General features: G+C 29.7%; 1 protein-coding gene across 1 annotated transcript in view; it reads right to left on the reverse strand.

Moving 5' to 3' along the window:
- Positions 1-8,663: 8,663 nt before the first annotated feature.
- LOC129989265 (proline-rich protein 12-like) overlaps positions 8,664-21,885 on the reverse strand; it is a 31,913-nt gene continuing 18,691 nt past the window's right edge. Inside the window, exons 9-11 of the mRNA XM_056097671.1 lie at positions 18,454-18,603; positions 13,116-13,370; positions 8,664-9,005 (exon numbers count right to left, since the gene is read on the reverse strand). Coding sequence (XP_055953646.1) covers positions 8,664-9,005; positions 13,116-13,370; positions 18,454-18,603 — 747 coding nt within the window. The remainder of the gene's footprint in view (positions 9,006-13,115; positions 13,371-18,453; positions 18,604-21,885) is intronic.

The following is a 21,885-nucleotide window of genomic DNA, read 5'->3' on the forward strand; positions in this document are numbered from 1 at the left end:
TTCTGAACTTCGAAAAGGCCTACAGAATTATCCGCATCATAAAATTACGGAAAGAGGATTAAAGTTGAAACGTTCCTTTATTCACAATGAAAAATTTACAAATTTTAAATAAATTAGCATTTGATATCATAATATGATTTGAGGAATGTGTATCTACTTCCCCAAGATGAGGAAATATGCATTTTGTAAAGCATTAACAGGATTTAACAGTTTATTTGTTTTAATTTTTAATTCAAATGAGATTGGCCTCTTAAGCTATATTCTATCAATTAAAAGTTCTGACGATAATTTATTTGCCTCCAAGGTATTAGAAATTAGAAAAGAATGGATTTAATATTGTCATACACCAAGTTAATAAAATGCTAATACTTTCTCAATGCATTTATTTGTCCGAAACCTAAATGAAGTATAATTAACATGGACAGATGAAAACCGTCTTAAAACTCAAGAATTTTAAATATGTGTCATTTCATTTCTTGTTGTTTTTTTTTTATGTATTTTAGTAGAAAGCCAGATTGTCAAACATTTGTATTCCTCATGTTATTCAAGATAATATAAATACATTTTTTGACTATACACGAATTGGTTACTATTCCAAATATAAATTTGAAATAATTATTATAATAAGTCACTTATAATAGGGAGCTAAATTTTTCAATCATTAATGTCTTAATTTTAAGAGAAAAGGTTTGTTTTACTCCTCATACAAATCAAATACTGGGTAAATCTAAAAGAACAAGCCTATTATCTTCATGGCATTTTAATTCCAATGAATAATCGATTCTTGCAGTTATATATTGAAGCAGTTAACTCCCAATATTTCCAGACAACCAGCATTGTTTTCATTCATCTTATATTGAACTTTTATAAAAAGTTGGTATAAAATATCAACGTTAATATACAAATCCAATTGCTACTAACTGTAGACCGATGAGAGCAAAATGAAGCCTAGTAATTGAATTATTCGTTTCAATAATTTTAGATTTTTTTAAAAAACCATAAAAATGAACAAATGCATCATGTATTAGCATTCAGAGTAATCAAAATGACACTACTCTGCAACAAATTGGACACTGACACAACAAAATAATCCATATTACAGCTTTGTTCACCTGCCCACTTTTCATTTAAGTTATTCAACCTGTCACAGAATGGAAGCAATTCGCTTCCACATTGTTATTATGGCCTCCACCGAAACCAACTTCCTTTCCACGAAGAAGGTTGGAGTATTGAGATAAAAAGATGAAAATTCGTATCGACAATTATCATTAAATTATATATATAAATATTAAATTTACCAAGCCTGTAAATATCTATAGTTGATAAACTATATTGCTTTCCGTTATTAATCGCATCGTAAAAACCTATATTTTATAACCACATTTACACTGGAATATCATGACTTTCTGCAACTCAGTCAAAAAAATATTTATAATAAAGATTTAATAATATTTTTGCATAATATATTCAAGACCATCACATTTAAAAGTTGTACAAATGATAACTGGTGAAAGTTCTCCATACAGAATTTTTACACATTCAATTCAAAACATCAGCGACTAGATACAATCTTTGCACAGTTTTGAAACAGTATAGAATCTTGGGTTTTTAATGTTCACCAGGAGAACCGAAAATTCTGATATCAACAAAGAATAATTTTTACGCTTTCAGAATTCTTTCGATTCGATTACTATTCCAAGAAGAAGTTTTCTTTCGTTTTCAATACGATGAGAGCCATTCGTATATTATAGAAAATAAGTTACAATCAGGAGTATATCTTATTTGCTAAGAGTAAAGAATTCTTAAACCCTATACACTGCTGAATACCCGATATTTATATCTTTGCCATTTTTACAATGTTAAATTAGTCAAAATTAAGTAATTAGGTATTGAAGAGAGAACGTTTTTCATTGGAAGAGAAAATTTATAGTAAAGAAGTTTAAATTAAAAACTAATATTTTAATCGGCTAATATGATTTCGAATGTTCCAAATTTATACACTTTTAGTTCAGTTTACTATGAACGAAGGATTTTATGAAGAATTTACTTTTATAGTACAATGAGCATATAAAATTGTAATATTAGCCGTGTTTCAAGTATTTTTGAATTAAAAAATCATTTTAACAGTTGAGGCAAGTGTTACAATTTCAACAAAACGTGCTAAACAAGAATTCGTTTGAAATAAGGTCAGATGGCTGTTCACACTCTCTCAAAGATTAAATTAGAAGAAATTTAATTATCTTCACCGAATATAACAAAAATATTTCATTGTAAATAGCAAAAATTAAGTAAAAAAGGAATGGCAATTATTCTGATAGAAGGACGTTAAATAGTCTATATTTACTACATTTTTTTCCATGAATCACATAAACATCCGCAAAGAAAAATACATATTTAACACATAATTAAATACATATTTAAAGATACAAAACAAATAAAAAAGCAGTTTTGTTTTTTTTTAATTCTTTTTTTTTTCCTTTATTTATTTTTTCTTTTCTCTTAGTTTTTTTTCATTTTCATTTTTTTTTCTTTATTTTTTTTAAATTTTTTTTCCTTTTTTTTACATTTTTTTGATATTTTTTTCCTTTTTTTTTCATATTTTTTTTCCCTTTTTTTTTACATTTTTTTTCATATTTTTTTCCTTTTTTTTTCATTTTTTTTCATATTTTTTCCCCTTCTTTTTTTACATTTTTTTTCTCCTTTTTTTTTACATTTTTTTTCCTATTATTTTTTCATTTTTTTTACATTTTTTTTTCATATTTTTTTCATTTTTTTTTTCCTTTAATTTTTCGCATTTTTTTAAATATTTTTCTTTAATTTTTCATTTTTTTTTTAATTTATTATAATTTTTTTTTCCAAAATTCAACTTTTTTTTCTCCATTCAACATTTATTTTTTCGACATTTTTTTTTTTTTTATCATTTTTCAAAGTTACAGTCGACAAAAAATAAATGAACAATTTATATATATTTCATATAAAATTAAACATTCATGAAGTTTAGACACATTTATTAATTATGTACTTACGAAATACACTTGTGCGCAAAGATTTAAGAACGATGTATGGTACCATTAAAATAATTTTTTCTCTTAAAAGTATCCTATGCGTTCGCGATTTAGTGAAACACGTCCCATAATTAGAAATATTAAGCACTTCAGCCATGGTTGTATAAAAAAAACAACACTGCTTTAAAGTCCTGTTTTTTTTTATTGTTTTTTTTATTATTATTATTTTCAATGAAATTCTTCTCAGTTCTACAAGATTAGCGATAAAGTGGTGAATCTTTCGTTTAAAAACAGTGAATATTTACTTTTTTCATGATTACTTTTTCAAATTTTTAATAAATTTGAAATTTTTTCAAATTCTTCAAAATTTAAATTTTTAATAAATTTTCTTTGCTCATTGAGTACAGATTATACATGACACGAAGCATTCTTTGATGAATTTCACCTTGTATGATCGTATATTAATGCGAACTGAATTGTTGATCCATAACATGAAGATTTCGTTCATTATACAAATTATCGCAGTCTTCATGTACCCAAAATATGGCAGTAAGAAATTCGACGTAATCACAAGAAAACATTTTTTTTTTTAATTTTCTGAAAAAAATTTACTACTACCAAGATTGAATATTGTTTTTTTTTTTTCCATGGTAGTAAATGGACGAAGTACTCTATGAAAAAAGTTTCTCAATGATCAAGCCTCTAAATGGACAAATACAAATTAGAAACATTTCCAACAGCGTTCTTGGTTACAACAGTTCTTTTATAGAAAATAAACATCCGTGAGCATGAAGATGAGGAATAATAATAAGGGTGGCAAGTGAATGTTCGTTCGCTACAGCACCAGGATTCATTTTCAAAGTTCTTGGAGACGCATGGAAGAGACTGGAACTTAAAGGCATGGACAAAAAGTTTCTTTCACAATCCATAATATTTCTACAGTTTTCCCCCACAAGGTTTTTTTTTTTTTTTTTTTTAACGTCCGCAATTTTCGAAGTTTTCAAGTCCATGATGCGAGGCAATCGCTTCTCTCCTTTCAACCTTTTATCCTTTTACCAAATGTGTACTTTATTTAAACATCGGTGGTGTATTCCCTCATGCCTATCTTGGAAATATGATAGTCAAAGAGGAAATAGCACGGAGTGGTAGATACGTTTCCAATCCTGCGCTCAGTTGAGCAGTCCATTCTTTCGGAAGAACAACCTTCTGTTTGATTATAAGCAATGCTGTGACAGGAAGTGAAGATTTGTTTTTTCCTCATGCCTATCTTGGAAATTCGACAGTCAAAGAGGAAAGAGCACGGACTGGTAGATACGTTTCCAATCCTGAGCTCGGCTGAGCAGTCCATTCTTTCGGAAGAACAACCTTCTGTTTGATGATGAGCAATGCTGTGAAAGGACGTCTGAAGATTTGTTTTTTTTCTCATGCATATTTTGGAAATTTGATAGTCAAAGAGGAAAGAGCACTGACTGGTAGATACGTTTCCAATCCTGAGCTCGGCTGAGCAGTCCATTCTTTCGGAAGAACAACCTTCTGTTTGATGATGAGCAATGCTGTGAAAGGACGTGTGAAGATTTGTTTTTTCCTCATGCATATTTTGGAAATTTGATAGTCAGAGAGGAAAGAGCACGGACTGGTAGATACGTTTCCAATCCTGCGCTCGGCTGAAAAGTCCATTCTTCCGGCAGAACAACCTTCTGTTTGATGATGACCAATACTGAGTGACATGAAGATTTGTTATTGCCCCATGCCTATCTTCCAATACCGATAGTCATAGAGGGGAACATAAAAACAACAATAATTCCGTATTTGTAGGTCCATTCACGGAAGTGGAAATGCTCAACCAAAGTCCTTTTAGCTACATGAAAGACAGCATGAGATTTTTATTTCTCATTCCAAACCTCGACACCCTCCTTTCCTTGCCAGACGAGAAATGATGTTACTAGCATGAAACTTAAGGCAAGTGCTTAATTTGCCTTTGTTTAAAATTAAGGCAAGTGCTTGTGATTGTGAGCAGTCTGTTCTTCAAATAAGATTTGACCTCCGGATTCATCTTGATTTTTTTTTTAATTTGTGCGAGAGGCGCGTTTGAGTCCAATTATTTTCTTGGAAAAGCATTGTTTGCATTTCTGTTCTATATAACATTCAATGTTAAGGCTTTCTTTCAAAAGACTTATTTGTTCTGGTTATTTTGGCATATATGACAGAAGAGAGCTGCATCTTTATTTTTCTCATTGATTGCTAGATACTAGTAACGTCACTTGATTAGCAGAGCAATATTAATTCTTTATACCTTCCACTTACATTAAGATAAATTACCCATTACGTTCTCAAATTTGCGCACAAGTGTATTTGCATTACATATAAATCACCACTTTCTTGATGATGCAACAAACAAATGATAAATCAGATTTACATTTTAAGAATAAAATGGTACTTAACTAAAAATATTCAATATTCATGATTTTATAATAAACGAATTCTTTGACCAAATAATTTGAGACTCCAAGTTATGTTTTTTTTTAAATATATTTTAAGTATTATCGGATGGAAATAAAATTTTAATCATTTCAAATTTTTAACAACGTTTTTTTTTTTTTTTTTTTGCTGTTGTTTAATTTTGGAAAAGACTCGAATATAAATCGTTTTGAACAATTAAGTTTATAAGCATACCTATGTTCAACTTCTAATTTCAAGTGTGTTCAAACGCATTTAAATCAGTAAGAAATTAGAGTCCAATGCAAATTAATCATTCAATCACGGGACGTCCTTTATTTCATTAGATAAAATAGATTTTTTTTTAAAAATTAGGATTTAAATTTTAATTTTGAGATTTATTAAGGATTTAAAAAAAAATTACGTTTTGTTCGAAAAATACTTTGGAAGTCTCAAATTACATTTTCATTTTCCTTCTGAATAGAATATTTGCCATCCTTTAAACCCCTTGCCACCTACTCCAACTTCAATACAAATTTAAAGCCCTCTAAGCTTAAAAAAACGAGAAAGAAGCCATTTTTTAGTAAATTTTCATATTGCATCCATGGGCAGAAACCGAAATTTAGAAAACAATGATTTATATATCTTATTTAAAAATTTGAAAGAAGTTTGAAATAAAAATTAATATTTAAAGACGTTTCAAGTAAATACGAATTTGTGACAAATTGCGAAATTTGTATCCCTGAATATGACAAGAAGTTCGTTGGCAAGGGGTTAAAAAACACATGCATAAAATATACAGCAGAATTTCACTAAGCATTGAACACTTGAAAAAAAAATTTATAGAGGATTCATTTTCCACTTTCCAAAGAAACACTTCACAAATTGTATAATTTAATATTCCAGTGTAAACTCAAATATTTGAATAATTTCTCAAATTATGTGGTCACAAACTTTAAACATTTAAAAGCAAATTCGGTATGCTAAAATTAGTTTTATCTCAAATCTATGAAATCATTCGTTCTAAAAATTCAAAATGCATTTTTATTTTGATATTAGGGACAAAATTAGAGGGACTACAAAGAACTGAAAAATCTACATCTTAAAGAAAAATATTTTCCTACAAAAAAATCCTGCCATAGAAAGTAAAATTTAAATTTCAATTCGATAATGTTTCGAATTTTTTACTTTTATCTCAATACCCCATACTATTCGGTTATGCTCCTCAGATTCCAGGCGCATAATGTCTGCTTAAACACTCGTTTTAAAAATTCGCAACAATATTTTTAAACATTAAATACCATGCTTATTCGAATATTGAAGAGTTAGAAACTTATCATCAGCTTCTAAATATCCTTCATCACAAATACCTTTTAATGGCTTGATAACAATTGATTTGAATGAAAACAATGCTATGGTATACACATCTGTAAACCTTTCAGAGATTGTAAATTTAATCTCTTTGAAGCAGTTTATTCTGGGAATGATTTATTAATGACGAACAGATCAACGTTACCCATTTTCTTATTGAATACATTGGAACTTTATTATTTCAAATAGTTAGGAAATTTAACAAGCGAACAAGTAACAGCAGATTTAACAGTTTTACTGGTGTTATCTTTTTTCGTTCCAAATGAAATTGGTATTCAACTGATTCAGATCTTAGGCCTTAAGTTGTATTTTAAATAAATTTATTAAACGCTTTACTATTTTCTGTATCTTTTGCGATTTCATGCAAACATGGTACCTTTGAGGTAATGATTTAAATTTGATTCCAATTTTTAGAGTATTTTCATTATAATAATGAAATAAATGTAATTGTCAAATCAATATCACTTTACTTTGGAACATTTCACAGAATGTATTAGCATGTGGTGCGAATCGGAAGAAAATGAATATGCCAATTAAGAAATTTTGAGAAAAGTCGATATTCGTATTATTTGTTGAAATAAAGATCAAAATTCAAATGAGGGGAAGTTGAATGATATTCATCATGTTTTAAATAGCAAAAAAAAGTAAACTGTAATACTTGGAAATTACCAACCTCGCACAGGCCCAATTGTTGCTCTGAAAATCTAGAATAGTTTAGGAACATCTGCAATAGATTTTGCCATTTTTCGATGATTAAATATTTCTACTTTTAATAAAGGATAAAATGCCGAAAGTTACATCAATAGAAATACGTTGATTAAATATTTTCTCCTGACATTTTCTCACGATACATTTTTTTTAAATCGCCGATTAGAAAATGTAATTACTGACTTCAAGTAAGCTGGATAAAGAAGCCTAGAAAATTCTTTCAATCATTCTATATCAATAAGACGGTATTCAAATCGTATTTTTATTGAATGATACGGGAGAAATGAACATTACAGAATGTTTTTAATTAATATGTTTGGTGTATGAAAGATATCAGGAAATAAATTTCATCAAATATTGGCAATAGAGACGAGGGATTCGCTTCCAACCCTTCGTATGACACCCGACATGAAGCGTCAACCTGCACTCTTCCTCCTGCAGAAACTTTCCGAACAGAATCTTGTCTTATAAGACGTTTGTACTTTTAAATCGTTCACTCTCGTAATTTTCTCAGAGTTTAGAGAGGTTATTATTTTCATGAACATGACAAACAAAATGAACGATGTTTTTTCGTGCTCTTCTGAACCACCCCCAGTTTATAATGAAAATGCAAGTTGCTGCGATGGCTACTATTAAGAAGATCCGTTTCGGGCATGCATCTTTCTAGATGATTTTTATAAAAATGCGGTGAAGCAATTTTGGGATCCATACATGTAAATTGAGCAATGGTACTAATACAGAGGAAATTTCTAAAAATATAAAAACATAAAATAAGTCACCAGAGCCGTCTCCAATAGAAGAACCAAAGGACAATCCGATTCGCAGAGTAATCTCTCCGCAATAACCGCATTATCTCTCCGCAACCAAAACAAGCGCGAGAGCCGGCCGCTAGCCCTCCGAAATAGAAAACAAAATTGACAAGAATTTCGAATGAAATGCAAAACAATTTTGATATAAAAAAATAAAGAATAATGAAAGAAATTGAGAAAAAATAAGCCAAATCAAGTTAATATAAAATTAAGTAAAAAGATATTTAATAAATTAAGCCAAATTAAAAGTTTTTGCTTATAATGTAAATAAATGAATTTAAAATTCAGAGGAACTAGTGCTCATTCCGACAGGCAGAAAGTTGTTGTTAATGATCTAAGCCACCCAAAGGTGTTCGATGGCTACCGATATGTCCCGGTCCGCGATTTGCCTCCGTTTTGCACAGAGAGCCACATCACGGGCCAAGGCATATCGGCAGAGCACCAAATACTCTTCGGGGGAATCCGCTGCCGGAATTGCATCTAAATTGATGCCGAGCTCGGCACGGCTCTGATCGCCTACCAGGTCCTTGATTCTTCTATCGAATAAAGCCCTGGTGACTCTTACCTCCGGGTTGGCGTCTCGGATCCTCTCGAAGAGGTCGTCGAGGCGGTCCTTGGCCGCCAAACGCCGGAGACGTTCCTGGATCCTTTCTTCGATCGCCGCATCGTTATTGGGCTGAAAAACAATCATAAGTTTAGCACAGATTTTTAAAAAAAAAAAAAATCATACAAAATATATTACAACCAACGAAATGATGTAGATCCAATCTAAATGGGACTTTTTAGTGCTTGAATTGGGGATAATAAATTTATATTTTCTAATTTGCATTCAACTTTTATCTAATTTTCTACAATAAAAATGAATATTTAAATTCATTCTTAGGGAAATGCAAGGAGTAACCGTTTCTTTGATCCCAAAATCAAGGACGTCACTTTGGGAAACGATAACTAAAAAAAATGCAATAATATATCGTTAAAAAATCAATATTTGCTTTATCGTGCAGTGGAATGTTGTATATACAACCAAATTTAAATTCCATCAGCTCATTTCTATGCGGACTTTTTACTGAGCGGTCTACGAGATCTATTAAAATACTTGGCAGCAATCAACAAATTTTAACAAGGCGTTCTCCTACGAATCCAGCGACCCGGCCGTCATAACTCAGGGTTTACTTCCATTTACTTAAAACAATCGATACAATGAAATGATCAAAATTTTATTCATTCATTCATTGAGTCTCGCAGGAACTTCGAAAGCAACTGCGGAATTTTGATCACTGTAACAAATGAAACATTAGAAAATTTCAAAGTTTGTAATTTTATTGTATGTAATGAAATTTTGAAAAAATATTGCTATTCGAAGGTGTCTGCATGTTTTTTATAGTAAGAGAAAAAAAAAGAGGATTTTTTTAATGCCAAAAAACAATTATAGCTTCACTAATAAATTAAGTATATTATTTGCACTATATTTTTCCAAATTTCAGAACTATTTATACACCATTCACTGATAACAAATATCCATGATTAATTTATTAAAGTATAATTTTTATTCCAATTTTTAACATTTTTAAAAGGTTTTTTGTAGACGCAACGATTTCATGGGGGAAAAAAAGCAAAGTTCATAAGGTTGAAGTCATTTACTTGCGATATGTTGCATTCTATTATTAGTGTTGCAGGAAATTCGATTTTATTTTTTTCACGATATAATATATTTTTTATCTGTATTTTAATGTTACACAAGGGTTGGGCAAAATAATGGAATTACCTAACATTTTGGCATCATAATCTTTGAACATGTTATAAACAATCAAAACTTGACATATTTCAATGTTTTTTAGTTTTATTATTTTCGTTATTTGATATGTTTATTTAAGATAACTGTTTTTTTACAGAAATTTTTGAAAAGAGGTTATAACCTTCTAAAAATGGCAGACCTCTCGGACTTCAAAAAGGTCAAATTGTTGGTGCTCGTATGGCAGACGCTAGTGTAACAAACTTCCCGAATGCTTGGCGTTTCAAGAAGTACTGCCTCAAAAGTAATGACTGCTGTTGAAAAAGAAGGAAAAACGTCCTGAGCAATGCACAGATCTGGCCAAAAATCGAAGTTGTCTCCGAGTGACCGTCGGTCTCTAAATCGAATTGCTAGAGAGGATCGCAAGACCACGGCACCTAAAATTACTGCAGAGCTCAATGAACACCTGCAAGAACCCAGTTTCCACGAAAACTGTTCGTCGGAAGCTACAAAAATCTGGATTCGACGGAAGATCTGCAATTAGAAAGCCCCTACTCTCAAAGACAAATGCTTCAAAGCGTTTAGAGTGATGTAGAAGCCTCTAGAACTGGTCCCTCGAGCAGTGGGAAAATGTAATTTTCTGACGAATCATCGTTTACTCTATTTCCAACCTCCGGCCGAATGTACATTTGGGGACAGCCGAAAGAAGCATTTCATTCAGACTGCCTTTTCCCAACTGTTAAACATGGCGGAGATTCTTTGATGATCTGGAATGCCATTTCTTGGAAATCCTATGGGCCAATGATTTCCCTTCATGGAAGAATTAACAGCCGAGACCTAGGAATTTAGGGTGACCAAGTTCATCCCATGGTTCAAGAACTGTTTCTGGAAGGGAACGCCATCTTTCAAGATGATAATGCACCAATCCATACAGCTAGAATTGTTAAACAATGGCACGAGGAACATTCTAATAAAGTTGAGCATCTCATGTGGCAACCACAACCCCCAGATCTCAACAGAGAGCATTTATGGTCGTATGGTCGATTTTAGAGAGTCAAGCAATAAGTGGATTTCCTCCGCCATCGTCTCTAAAAGAATTAGGTGTTTTAACTGAAGAATAGGCTAAAATTCTTTTGGAAACCATTCACAATCATTACCTCGGAGAATTGAGGCTGTAATTGCCTCAAAAAGGTGGTCCTACACCATATTAAAATATATTTTGTCAATTTTTCAAGATGTTTCCCTTATTTTGTCCAACCTCTGTATGCTAATCCATTTCGAATGATATTTTTTTTTTATTGTAAAATGAACGACACCAGAATAATGCAAGGTGGATCACTTTCTCAGAAACTGTGAATTCTTCTAAACTCGTGCTCTAAATTCAGATTTATACGATTTGGTTTAAACTTTTTTTTTCAGTTTTGAGTGAGTGACCGTTCCTATGCACTTAAAATTATTTGAAAAAAAGGAGATGAAATTTCAAATTTTCTTTTAATCATTTGCATCCATATAATTTTAACTATGTATCTATTCACTTCCTAGTGATATTATATCCCTTCATTACATTTGTCCCAAAATTTGTATTTTAATACAAGAACCAAACCTTTTTTTCTTCGATTGAAAAGTACTTATACACAAAATTTCGTAATGCTTTTATAAGAACTTTTTAGAAAATTAGTTACGGACTTCTTTGCAGATGCAATTCAAATAATAAAACAGCAAACAATGTAATAAAACAATGAAAATTTATATATCTCATTTCGTACATATGAAATTCAATAGTAAAAGCAATTAATTCAAAGTTAAATATCTACAAAATCTTAAAACCATATTTTTAAAAAAAGACTTTGCAAAATTAAATGATTGAACACAATATGAAAGAATAAAAATGTTCTTAGCGTTTCACTGTAACTGTTAACAGAAAAATGTTGCCTACATTCGACGTATTCCAAAGTTAAAATAATGCTGAATTCTGTAGTTAAATTCGGAAGCAAAAGGAAATGTCCATTAAAAAAATATGGAGTGAGAGAGAGTAAGTGAACTAACCATTTGTCCTCGGAGACAAAGTGTACCACGCAAATCTTTTGTAGGTGAAAATTTGCAATTTAGAGTGATTTTCTTCAAAAAATTATAAATCTTATTCATTAGAAATTAAACTAAACTTTGCCGTTTCTTCGAAACCACTTTCAATAATATTATTGCACAAAAATAAATTCTACACAATTTCAAAATTTAATAAAACTTTTCCTTAATTGATGCAAATTTGCTAGTCATGAAAATTCTCTGAAATTTCGATATTTTAAAATGCATTTTTTATTTGATTTCCAACATAGCTTACATTACTGTCTTAAAAATCAAAGAGTATTTATCATTTTATCAAATATAATAGTGGGAATTTTCTTTTACTGAAAACTAAAGAAAGAATTTTAGAAAACTATACAAGACTGATTAAAAAGAGTGAAGTTATAAATCCAGAAATTTACAAGAGAAACATGCGAATATGGAATCCTCAAATAGCATTATAATATCATGGTATTTGGCTCCATTAAAAAATAAACACTATGAACACAAAACGTTAAAACGACAAGGTATGGTTTTAATATCTGAATTTGACAAAATCAGGGACATGAAGCTATATCCAAACGATTGAACTGAATTTAAACATAACCAATATGTCTGGAAAACAGCTGATCGTCTAAGGTGATTAACCCAAAATATAAATTTTATAATATTTGTTAACAAATATTTGAAGTATTTTTGTCAGAAATCACATAAGTAAAATCGAACTGCAATTTTTAACTAACTCAAATTTTAATTTTTGAACTTGACAATTGCTAAAGATAACATGAGCCAAATTTCGTCTAGGTTGGACAAAAACTGCAGATTCACTCACTCATACAGATAATCTGCTTTATATAGAACAAATATTCTTAAAATTCTAACGAATTTTCTTGATTTTTCTCTAGTTAAGTTTTTGTGAATAAAAGGTGAATGACTTGTCTTCATTTCGGCAGTGATACTATGAAATACGAATTCAACAAACAGTAAACTCACCGGTCCATCATATGTTGCAGTTGGAACAAGTGGAAATTGTCGAACTCTCCTTCGTGGAGCTCTTGCTGGTCGTGGTCTAGGACTAGGTTGTGCGGTTGGTGGAGTAGGTTGTGGCGGTGGAGTAGGTTGTGGCGGTGGAGTAGGTTGTGGCGGTGGAGTAGGTTGTGGCGGTGGAGTAGGTTGTGGCGGTGGAGTAGGTTGTGGCGATGGAGTAGGTTGTGGCGGTGGAGTAGGTTCGATCATTGAAACATCATCCTAAAAAAATGAATACTTCATCAATTACAAAAAAAAATATCTTATAATATAATAAGGAAATATTATACACATTCAATTGAATGAAATATGAAAGAATGTGAAGTGTTCTATACAATTCATAATTAACATTCATTAGAAACATTTTTAGAGCAGGATGACACCAAAATGACTAATGTAATTGAAACCATTTATAAACCTCTAATCTAATAAACTGTAAGGAATCCATGGAATAATTTGAGATCTTGCCAATTCATTCAAAAAGAAATTTCAAAATTAAAAATTTTAATTCATTCAAGAAAAATTAAATGACATCTCCTAAAGAAATCGCTTCTAAAGGTAAGTTCTTTAGGTGCAAAATCCTCTCCAAGATATGCATGTTGTGAATCCTTTTTGCCTCGACTTTAAATATCTGCTTCTTTCTTAGTCAGTTTGCATGCGTCAACTGAGCTTCAAAATGTTGAAATAGCAATATCTAATTACGTTTTAAACTAAATTTATTCCTGATACCCAAATTTTGTTAAAAAAATATTGGCAATAAATCGCGTTTTTTTTCTTCTTTTTTTCTTTTTTTTTACTGTTAGATGTTCGCAGTTAAAGGAATGTTGCAGGAAATAAGCATCTGCAATTCATTTCATTTCTATACAGTTTCAAAAAAAATTATATTCCAGCTTATTTTAATAATATTTATTGTTAATCTTATTCAAAAATATTTTGTTATTTTAAATGATTATATTTAAAAACTAATTACTAGCCACCTATGGGGACCAGCCGGTTGGCTGGTATTAATGCTCGCTAAAATGCTTACGTAATATTTTAGGAAACAAGGCTTCAGAATAGATTTTCTTTTTTTTTTGCGAAATATTTTCTGCTTTAGATTTTGAAAATTATATAGTTCAATCATAATATTATTTTGGCTGTTCAAACAGTTCTGTTCATTGTACTACTTGTCTCTATTTCTGCCAGTGCCAAACATTTTAAACTTTAAAACAGAGTGGAAATGTTAAACTGCAATTAACATGAAAACATTTTTTTTACTGAAACCAACCATGTTTTTTTATTAAAAAAAATTGAAAGCATAGTCGTTCAGCTTTGAAGTAGTACGTGCGCTGCAGAATAATTTTCGTAATTTATATAATATCTTAAAAATGATTTAACAAAAATTTATCTGTTTCATCCTAAACTTCAGTTTTTAATTTCTTTTCAAATATTTAAATCATAAATAAAATATTTTATTTGTTTTCAGTCGGTAATTATACTTAAGAAAAAGTTTAAATTTCATACAGTCCTTTTGTCCTGAGTAATCATTCGGCGAAATTCTCTTGAAATATCTACTTTAAAAGAATAAACATTTCTTTTTTCTGCGATTAAATCTGGCCCATTTTATAAGTTTTTATTCAAGAATATTTGAACAATCAGCATTCTCATAATCATAGGCTATTCACTGTCGAGAAACTCTGACAGAAGATTTTCGTATCTTCTTTGAGGCGGTCGATGAAGGGATTTAAAATTGCCAGTTTTTATTGATGAGTAATATTCAAATTATATAAATTAGTCAGTTTTAGTGATTGATTTAAGTTCAATAATTTGTTTTAAATGTTTTTTGAGGAATATTTTGTTAAATATTATTCAAAAAGCAGAGGAACTATGAAAATTTAAAATTCGTAATTCAGCGGAGCATTTATTGACTCAAGTTATAAAAATACAATTATTCTGCTCATTTAGAACATTTTGTCAGCAGATATATGCCCCAAATTAGCTGATGGATGCTGGTTCGAGTGATTATGCTACGTATATTAAACCACGTTTGCCTTTAACTCTTTTATTGAATTAATAATATAGACATTGTAAATGATCATAGAAAACATTTCCTACATTTACTACTTAGAACGTATTATATTTCGAATTTCTTTTCACTTCATACAGACATATGCTAAAAATTACATTTATATATTTAATTTGCAGTAATAGTTAATTTATTTTTTAATTGAAACTTCTGTTAGTGTGATGGCAACGTGTTGATTAAAGCTATTTTTTTCTCACTTACATGCTCGGGCCGATTAAATTTTATTTTTATTTTGTGCGAATTATATTGTTGAAAAATATAATTAAAATATTTCTTTAAAAATTTGTTAAAGATCGAAATTTAATAGATTAAAGCATTGACATCATTAAAAAAATTGAATTATAATTAAAAATTAAGCGAAATGGACGTTTTTTTCGTTATAATTTCCGAAAATATTATAGTTCAAATTGATTTTTTGCATCAAGTTGAAGCTTAAAATATAATCTTTTCAATCAAAAAAAAGTTGCACTCCAATCAACTAAATCAATCATTAAAGATGACCGATTTTTGAAAATTTCAACATCATTATTTTATAAAAAGAGTTGATTATCAAACATATCATTGACCGTCTCAAAGAAGCCAATCATCTCCCAGAGTTTCTCAAGGGTGATTGGCCCTAAAATATGAAAATATTGATTGTTCTAATATTGCAATATTTAAAACTTAATAAATCGGTCAGATTTGAACGCAGAAAATAAAAACGTTTATTTTTTAAAAAATTGGAGTGGCAAGAATATCTTGCAGAATATGATTCCTTAGGACCAAAGGATTGTTTAAAATTCAAACTTCATAAAACTTCTACATTTTTAAATATATTTATGAACAGAAAAACAATAAAATATTATTGCGTTTATATCCTTTTAAAAATAAAACTGAAATCTGATTTTTTCACTGAATCCGTGAAATTTATTTTCAATAATTCTGTAAGACTTTATAAATAATGAAAATTATTCTGTAGTGCACATAAGACTTCTAAACGCTCTACAGGTCAGAACGTTTTACCTACAGCTACCAAGTGTAGCACGCGTATGACTTGGAGGCCGGTGATGTGCATCTCGGTGCGATTTTTTTTACAATTTTTTAATGGAATTTTAATTACAAATTAAGCAAAATTTCGGCCTTTTTCCGCTATAATTTCCGAAAATATTACAGCGGAACTTTAATTTTTGACGCAAGTTAAAGCTCAAATAATCGTCTTTTTATTGATAGCAATGCATTAACCTCAACATTAAATTTCGATTTTTTACGAATTTTTAAAAATAAATTTTAACCATTTTTTCAACAATAAAATTCTCAAAAAATAAAAAAGAAAATTTAATCTGCACGAGCGCGTCAATGTGAAAAAATTAGTTTTCATCAACGTGTTGTCATCGTATTAACATAAGTTCGAATTAAAAATTTGAACTTGAATATAAACAGTGAGGAATATAGCGACAAAGTCTGGTATACCATAGGTGCAAATTAAATAAATCAACTATTATACATATAAATAAAGATTAAATATACAAGCTGAAACAATAATTTTTATTTAAAATTGGTTAGAAAATTAAAATGAATTGTATGATTAATCAAAAATTTTCTTTGAATAATCCTTTGAGAAATTGCATATTTAAAAAAAAAAAAAATTATTCTGTAGTACACACAAGCCATCATTTTTGAACAATTCTATTTTCTGCATTCGCCGTTTTTACAAACATGTTTAATTTCAGTTAAAGCATTTTTTTTTTATTGATTGAAGTTTTATCACTTCTGTTTCAAATTCAAATTTTAGGAAGCCGGAAAAGAAAGTAGGATATGCATAGAACAATGACAGGAACGTTGCAAGGCTAATATGAGTTGTATGAATATGAAAATTTGAATTTAATAATTTGCTGAAGAAACCATAAATACCAAGTTGCAGAAAATAATTTAAAAATTTAACGATCATTACTCCCAGCGAAGTATCTCGTATTCAAAGTTGGCTACTTCGTAATGAAGTGTGAATTTTTATTTTCCCGAATTTCTTCAATCTTAAGATTCATTAAAAAATTAACTTTCTCATGGGAAATTTACCGAGTTTATGCCTGAAATAAGAAATTGAAGGAAATTAATGTGGCACTGGTTAACTTTGCATGCACTGAAACAGCGACTAAAACCTTTTGCATTTCTGTTAATATTGCACAGATTTATCTGAATTTTTATATCCGTTAATTTTTGAATATTGCGAATTATAAATGAAAAATTTGAAATATTTTACAAATTAAATGTATACAGTGAATGTAATTTATATAGAATTTAAGAAAAGTACATTTCCAGTTTGAAGGATATACTACCTTTTCGTCATCATTTGATAAAAATTATTAAACATCAATAAAATATTCCTCAATTTTTTTTATCAGAAACAAATCGATTGTAAAAGCTCAGTCTATCTTGGATTTCCTTTATCGCAATGAAAGCAGTATTTTCCAAATGTAAAATATATTCCCGTTTTTTCCCGCTGTACTACTCTTCCCTGTTTTAAACTTTGGCCGTTGAAGCAATATGTTATTTTACTACACAGATTAAAGGCCTTTTTTTTACATTTTTTTATTAGAAGAAATTTTAAAGTGGACTCCACCATTGTCTGACCCTTTCAAATAATGCGTAGAGGAATACAGCATTAAAGAAATGAAATGCAAAAACGGCTCGTTTACTATCTTTTTATTCGTTAAAACGCACTCTGCCTGAATCAATGCACGTATTTATTCTTGTTTTCTTTTTCTTTTTAACTTTCTGATATGCGATATACAGAAAAATATTGCAATCTTCAAAACCTTTAAACATTAGAGATTGATGAATATCCATGTTTTAGTTCGAAAAAGATTTTTGGCGTTATGTCTTGACAAAAAGAATTCAAAAGATGATTTAGTTTTTTGAATTTTGTGTATGACCTTCACACAGAATTTATAAATACTTATCGAAATTTGAATAAAATCAATTTTAGTTCAAATCCTATATTTGGACAACCGAGCTGGCAAATAATAACAACGAAACGGCAAGAGCTAGAGTGGTAAAATTTAGCATACAGATTTAACATCTACAAGTTGCACAGACAAATTTTATTTTAACTATCAATTTAAGTTTTATGCTGTTTAAATATCAATTTCGCTCTCAAACGGCACCATTTAAGATTTATTACATACTAATAAGTGTAAACATTCTACCTTTTGAAAAAAAATCAACTAGGTAAACATATGAAATTGCATCAGAAACTATACTCACAATGCGACTTGTTGATGGCTGGTTTCCATTTAGTTCTCCAGCCATTCTTTTAGCTGGCTGATTTGTTTCTCCGAACTCGCTTCTCCGTTTGCGAGAAGGAGTGGTTGGGATATGTTGGGGGCTCCTCGTTGCAGCCACTTCAACTGCTCTCTAGAAATGTTAAAAGATATTCATATTTGATATCAAAAATACGTTTTCGCAATCTAGATACTTCGCATTTATATTTCACCAATTAAATCGCAACTCAAAATGAAACGATTCACTCAACAGCACAAATGTTAGGCAGGAAGCAGTTAATGATTAAAATGCATATTTCATAACAACCAATAATATAATCAGAAAAATGTCGAAGAACTCGGTGGGATGGCGTTTTTTTTAGTGTGTTTGTTTTTCAAGATAACGAATTATAAATTGTTTTACTAAATGCTATCATTATTACCCTTACGAGCAACACTCAATCGTCCATTGGGATTACAGATTTTGTCTTAATTTTTCCATATAAGTAGAACTGTTCAAAAAGCACTTTTTGGGTGTTTTGCTTATTTGTAGACAACGATTCAAATGTTTTGAACAGATGAAATTTGATAGGTGATATTTACATTGAATTTGCAGGACTCCTCAAATTCTGAACGACATCCATTCTCAGAAAGTTTGCCTGTATGTCAGTATAAGTGGACATATTAACTGCCAAACGAGAAGCTAGTTGGATAAAATTTGGTATATAATTTTAGCATCTAAAGTACAATTCCTTATCAAATTTTGAATCTATTATCGACAGTCTGTTTATCTTTTCGCGTATTAAGTCCAAAACTCAATGATTTAAATGAATGAAATTTGGATTGTGATCTTGTTATTGTATCTCGAGATCGAATTGTGGTTTCAATTTGCTGATAAAAAGCCTTCAAAATATATATTTAGATTTTTTTCTGTATGCTACAAATCGCAAATAATCGTAAGAAGCATCTTAAGTTGTTTTACTTTCATTTTTTTTTTTTTTTTGTGCGGGGAGAAAAAATATTTATCTCACTGAGATTGTTTCTAGCTAATCATTAATCATTTTTTTCGCTCAATACGTAAATAAATTGCACATAAATAAATTGAGGGATTTTCCCCTTTCTATTTATTATTAAAAACATAATAAATAAATGTATTATATCATTAATCAATACGGTTTTTTTTTTTCGCTTCCTCGAATCCGAAATGCAAAATATTGTGATTGCCTAAATATTCGACTTGATTACGCAGAGAATCCGTATTTTATTTCTACAATATTATTAATGTATTTTTAATAATGTTGCTGAAATAAAAATATATTTCCTTGTCAACTGCAGTATAGGGTTTACAACAAAACTATCAACAGATGGAATTTCGATAAAGATCCATTTGAGATTCAATCGTGAACAATGTGCTTTCCCAATTTCGTTCCAGCTCGTATCGGATTTTTTTTATTTAGTTTTATTTATATTTATATTAATGTTCCGTTTTAAAGCAACACTAGGGCTATTTTGGAACCGATCTCATAATTTTGATCTGCGGTTAAATGACGAGGATGACACACACACCCCTCTCCAAACTTCCAATGAAAATGAAAAGAAATGCCTTCTCACTATTACGAAGGTTACTGATAAAGGGAAATGCGATTTACATGAAAAAAAATAACTTTTTATTTGCAGTTAATGTAATTGACGGAAATTGATTGCGATAAACGCAAAATATGAAATGTTGTTTATGAAGAGTTATTTTAAGCATATTTTCACGTTACTTTTATATTTGTTTTTTCTTTTCAAGCTATATTATCAATTGGTAAAGTAGGTGACTGTCTATAGGCCTTTATATTTTTTTTAAGCAACTTCAAGATAATTTAATTTGAAGTTTTCCTTTAAATTACTAAGAATTACCGAGTAATTGAACCTATTGAAATTAAGATCAAGTTTCGTTAAATTTTGGAATATTATTCTAAGAAAAATTTCTAATTAGCCACCTTTGGTGATCATTTGATTCACCAGGATTAATGATTACTGAAAATTTCAACTGTTTTCTCAGTTTTTTGCGGTTCAAATTTTGATAGACAAATAATTTATATTATTTCAAAAGTCTTACATCAGTTCTGTTTTTTATACTTTGCATTTGTCTAAGTTTTTTTTCTACATGTATATACATACAATTACATTACAAGAGAAAGCAATATTTTAAAGTGGAGACACTTTAAAATTTTCCGCTATTGCTTGATTCTGAGGTGAAAACTTCATTGCAAGGACGCAAAATCTTTCATTTATAAAAGCATATCTTATACCGAAACTACTCAACACACAAAAATAAGCAGAATCTTCGTATCGTAATGAGAACGATGGGGGGAAAAGGCAGGATGACATATTTATAACAACAATGCAAAGTTTCATTTCAGCAGTGAAATATGATAGTATAAAATCAGCCTAAAATACTTAAAAAAATGTTTGTTATTATGAAAAAAGGTAATTTTTTTAAATTTTATGCTGTTAATAGTTTTTCATTGCAAAAAATACAGGAAGCAATAGGTCCGTGGGAATTAATTGCCCTGAAGTAACATGCCTGTATTTTTTTTCGCTTACTGCACATGCGTTTGTAGAATTTGGTGGTGTTTTTGGCGTGAATAAATTGATCACTTATCACAGATTAATTCCGACATTTTTTTGCTTTTTGTTCTTTCTGATGCGAGATTGTATTTTCTTCATTTATTTTGCCATTTTTTTCTGTAGTTTTTCCAAATTTAGGAATGTTGATCATTTTTTTAAAATTTAACTGTTTCTTTGTGTAAATATCCATCATTTTCATACGATACACAGTGAAAAAGAAAATTTCAAAGACACCAGAAATTCCTCTTATTCTGCAAATGAAATATTTTACTAAGCTCAGAAAATTTGGCACTTTTCCCTCATGAAAAAGTTACCCTGAAATAGAAATGAAGTTGTTTTAAAACATGGATAACACGTTTTCATGCTATAGGCATCTATCAAAACAAAAAAAATAAGGTCTCATGATTAACTTTCCCGACATCAGTTATACAAGTGCACATAACATCGTATAATAAATTCCATCCACAATTCAGGAATTTGCTGTGTTAATCATTCAATTCATCTTAATTATTTGCTATTTTAATCATTATAAGCTTTTCACAGAGATAAAATAAAAATATTTGAGGCCACAAAAAATAACTGCAAACAATTTTTTAATGAAAAGTAATGATAAAACGCCAAATAAAATGTCATACCTTTAGTCGAGTTATGTGGTTTTGTGACTCTTCATATTTCTCTCGCCAGAATTTTATTTCTTGGCGATACATTGTAATCTCCTAAAATAGAAAAAAACGTTTTTTTTAGTTGAATTGAAAGGTCTACAGAAAATTTTTAAGCCACCATTAAGACGCAGCTTAGATATAAAATGTCTAAATCGTGC

This window comes from Argiope bruennichi, chromosome 10 (assembly GCF_947563725.1).
Source record: "Argiope bruennichi chromosome 10, qqArgBrue1.1, whole genome shotgun sequence".
Lineage (NCBI taxonomy): Eukaryota > Metazoa > Arthropoda > Arachnida > Araneae > Araneidae > Argiope > Argiope bruennichi.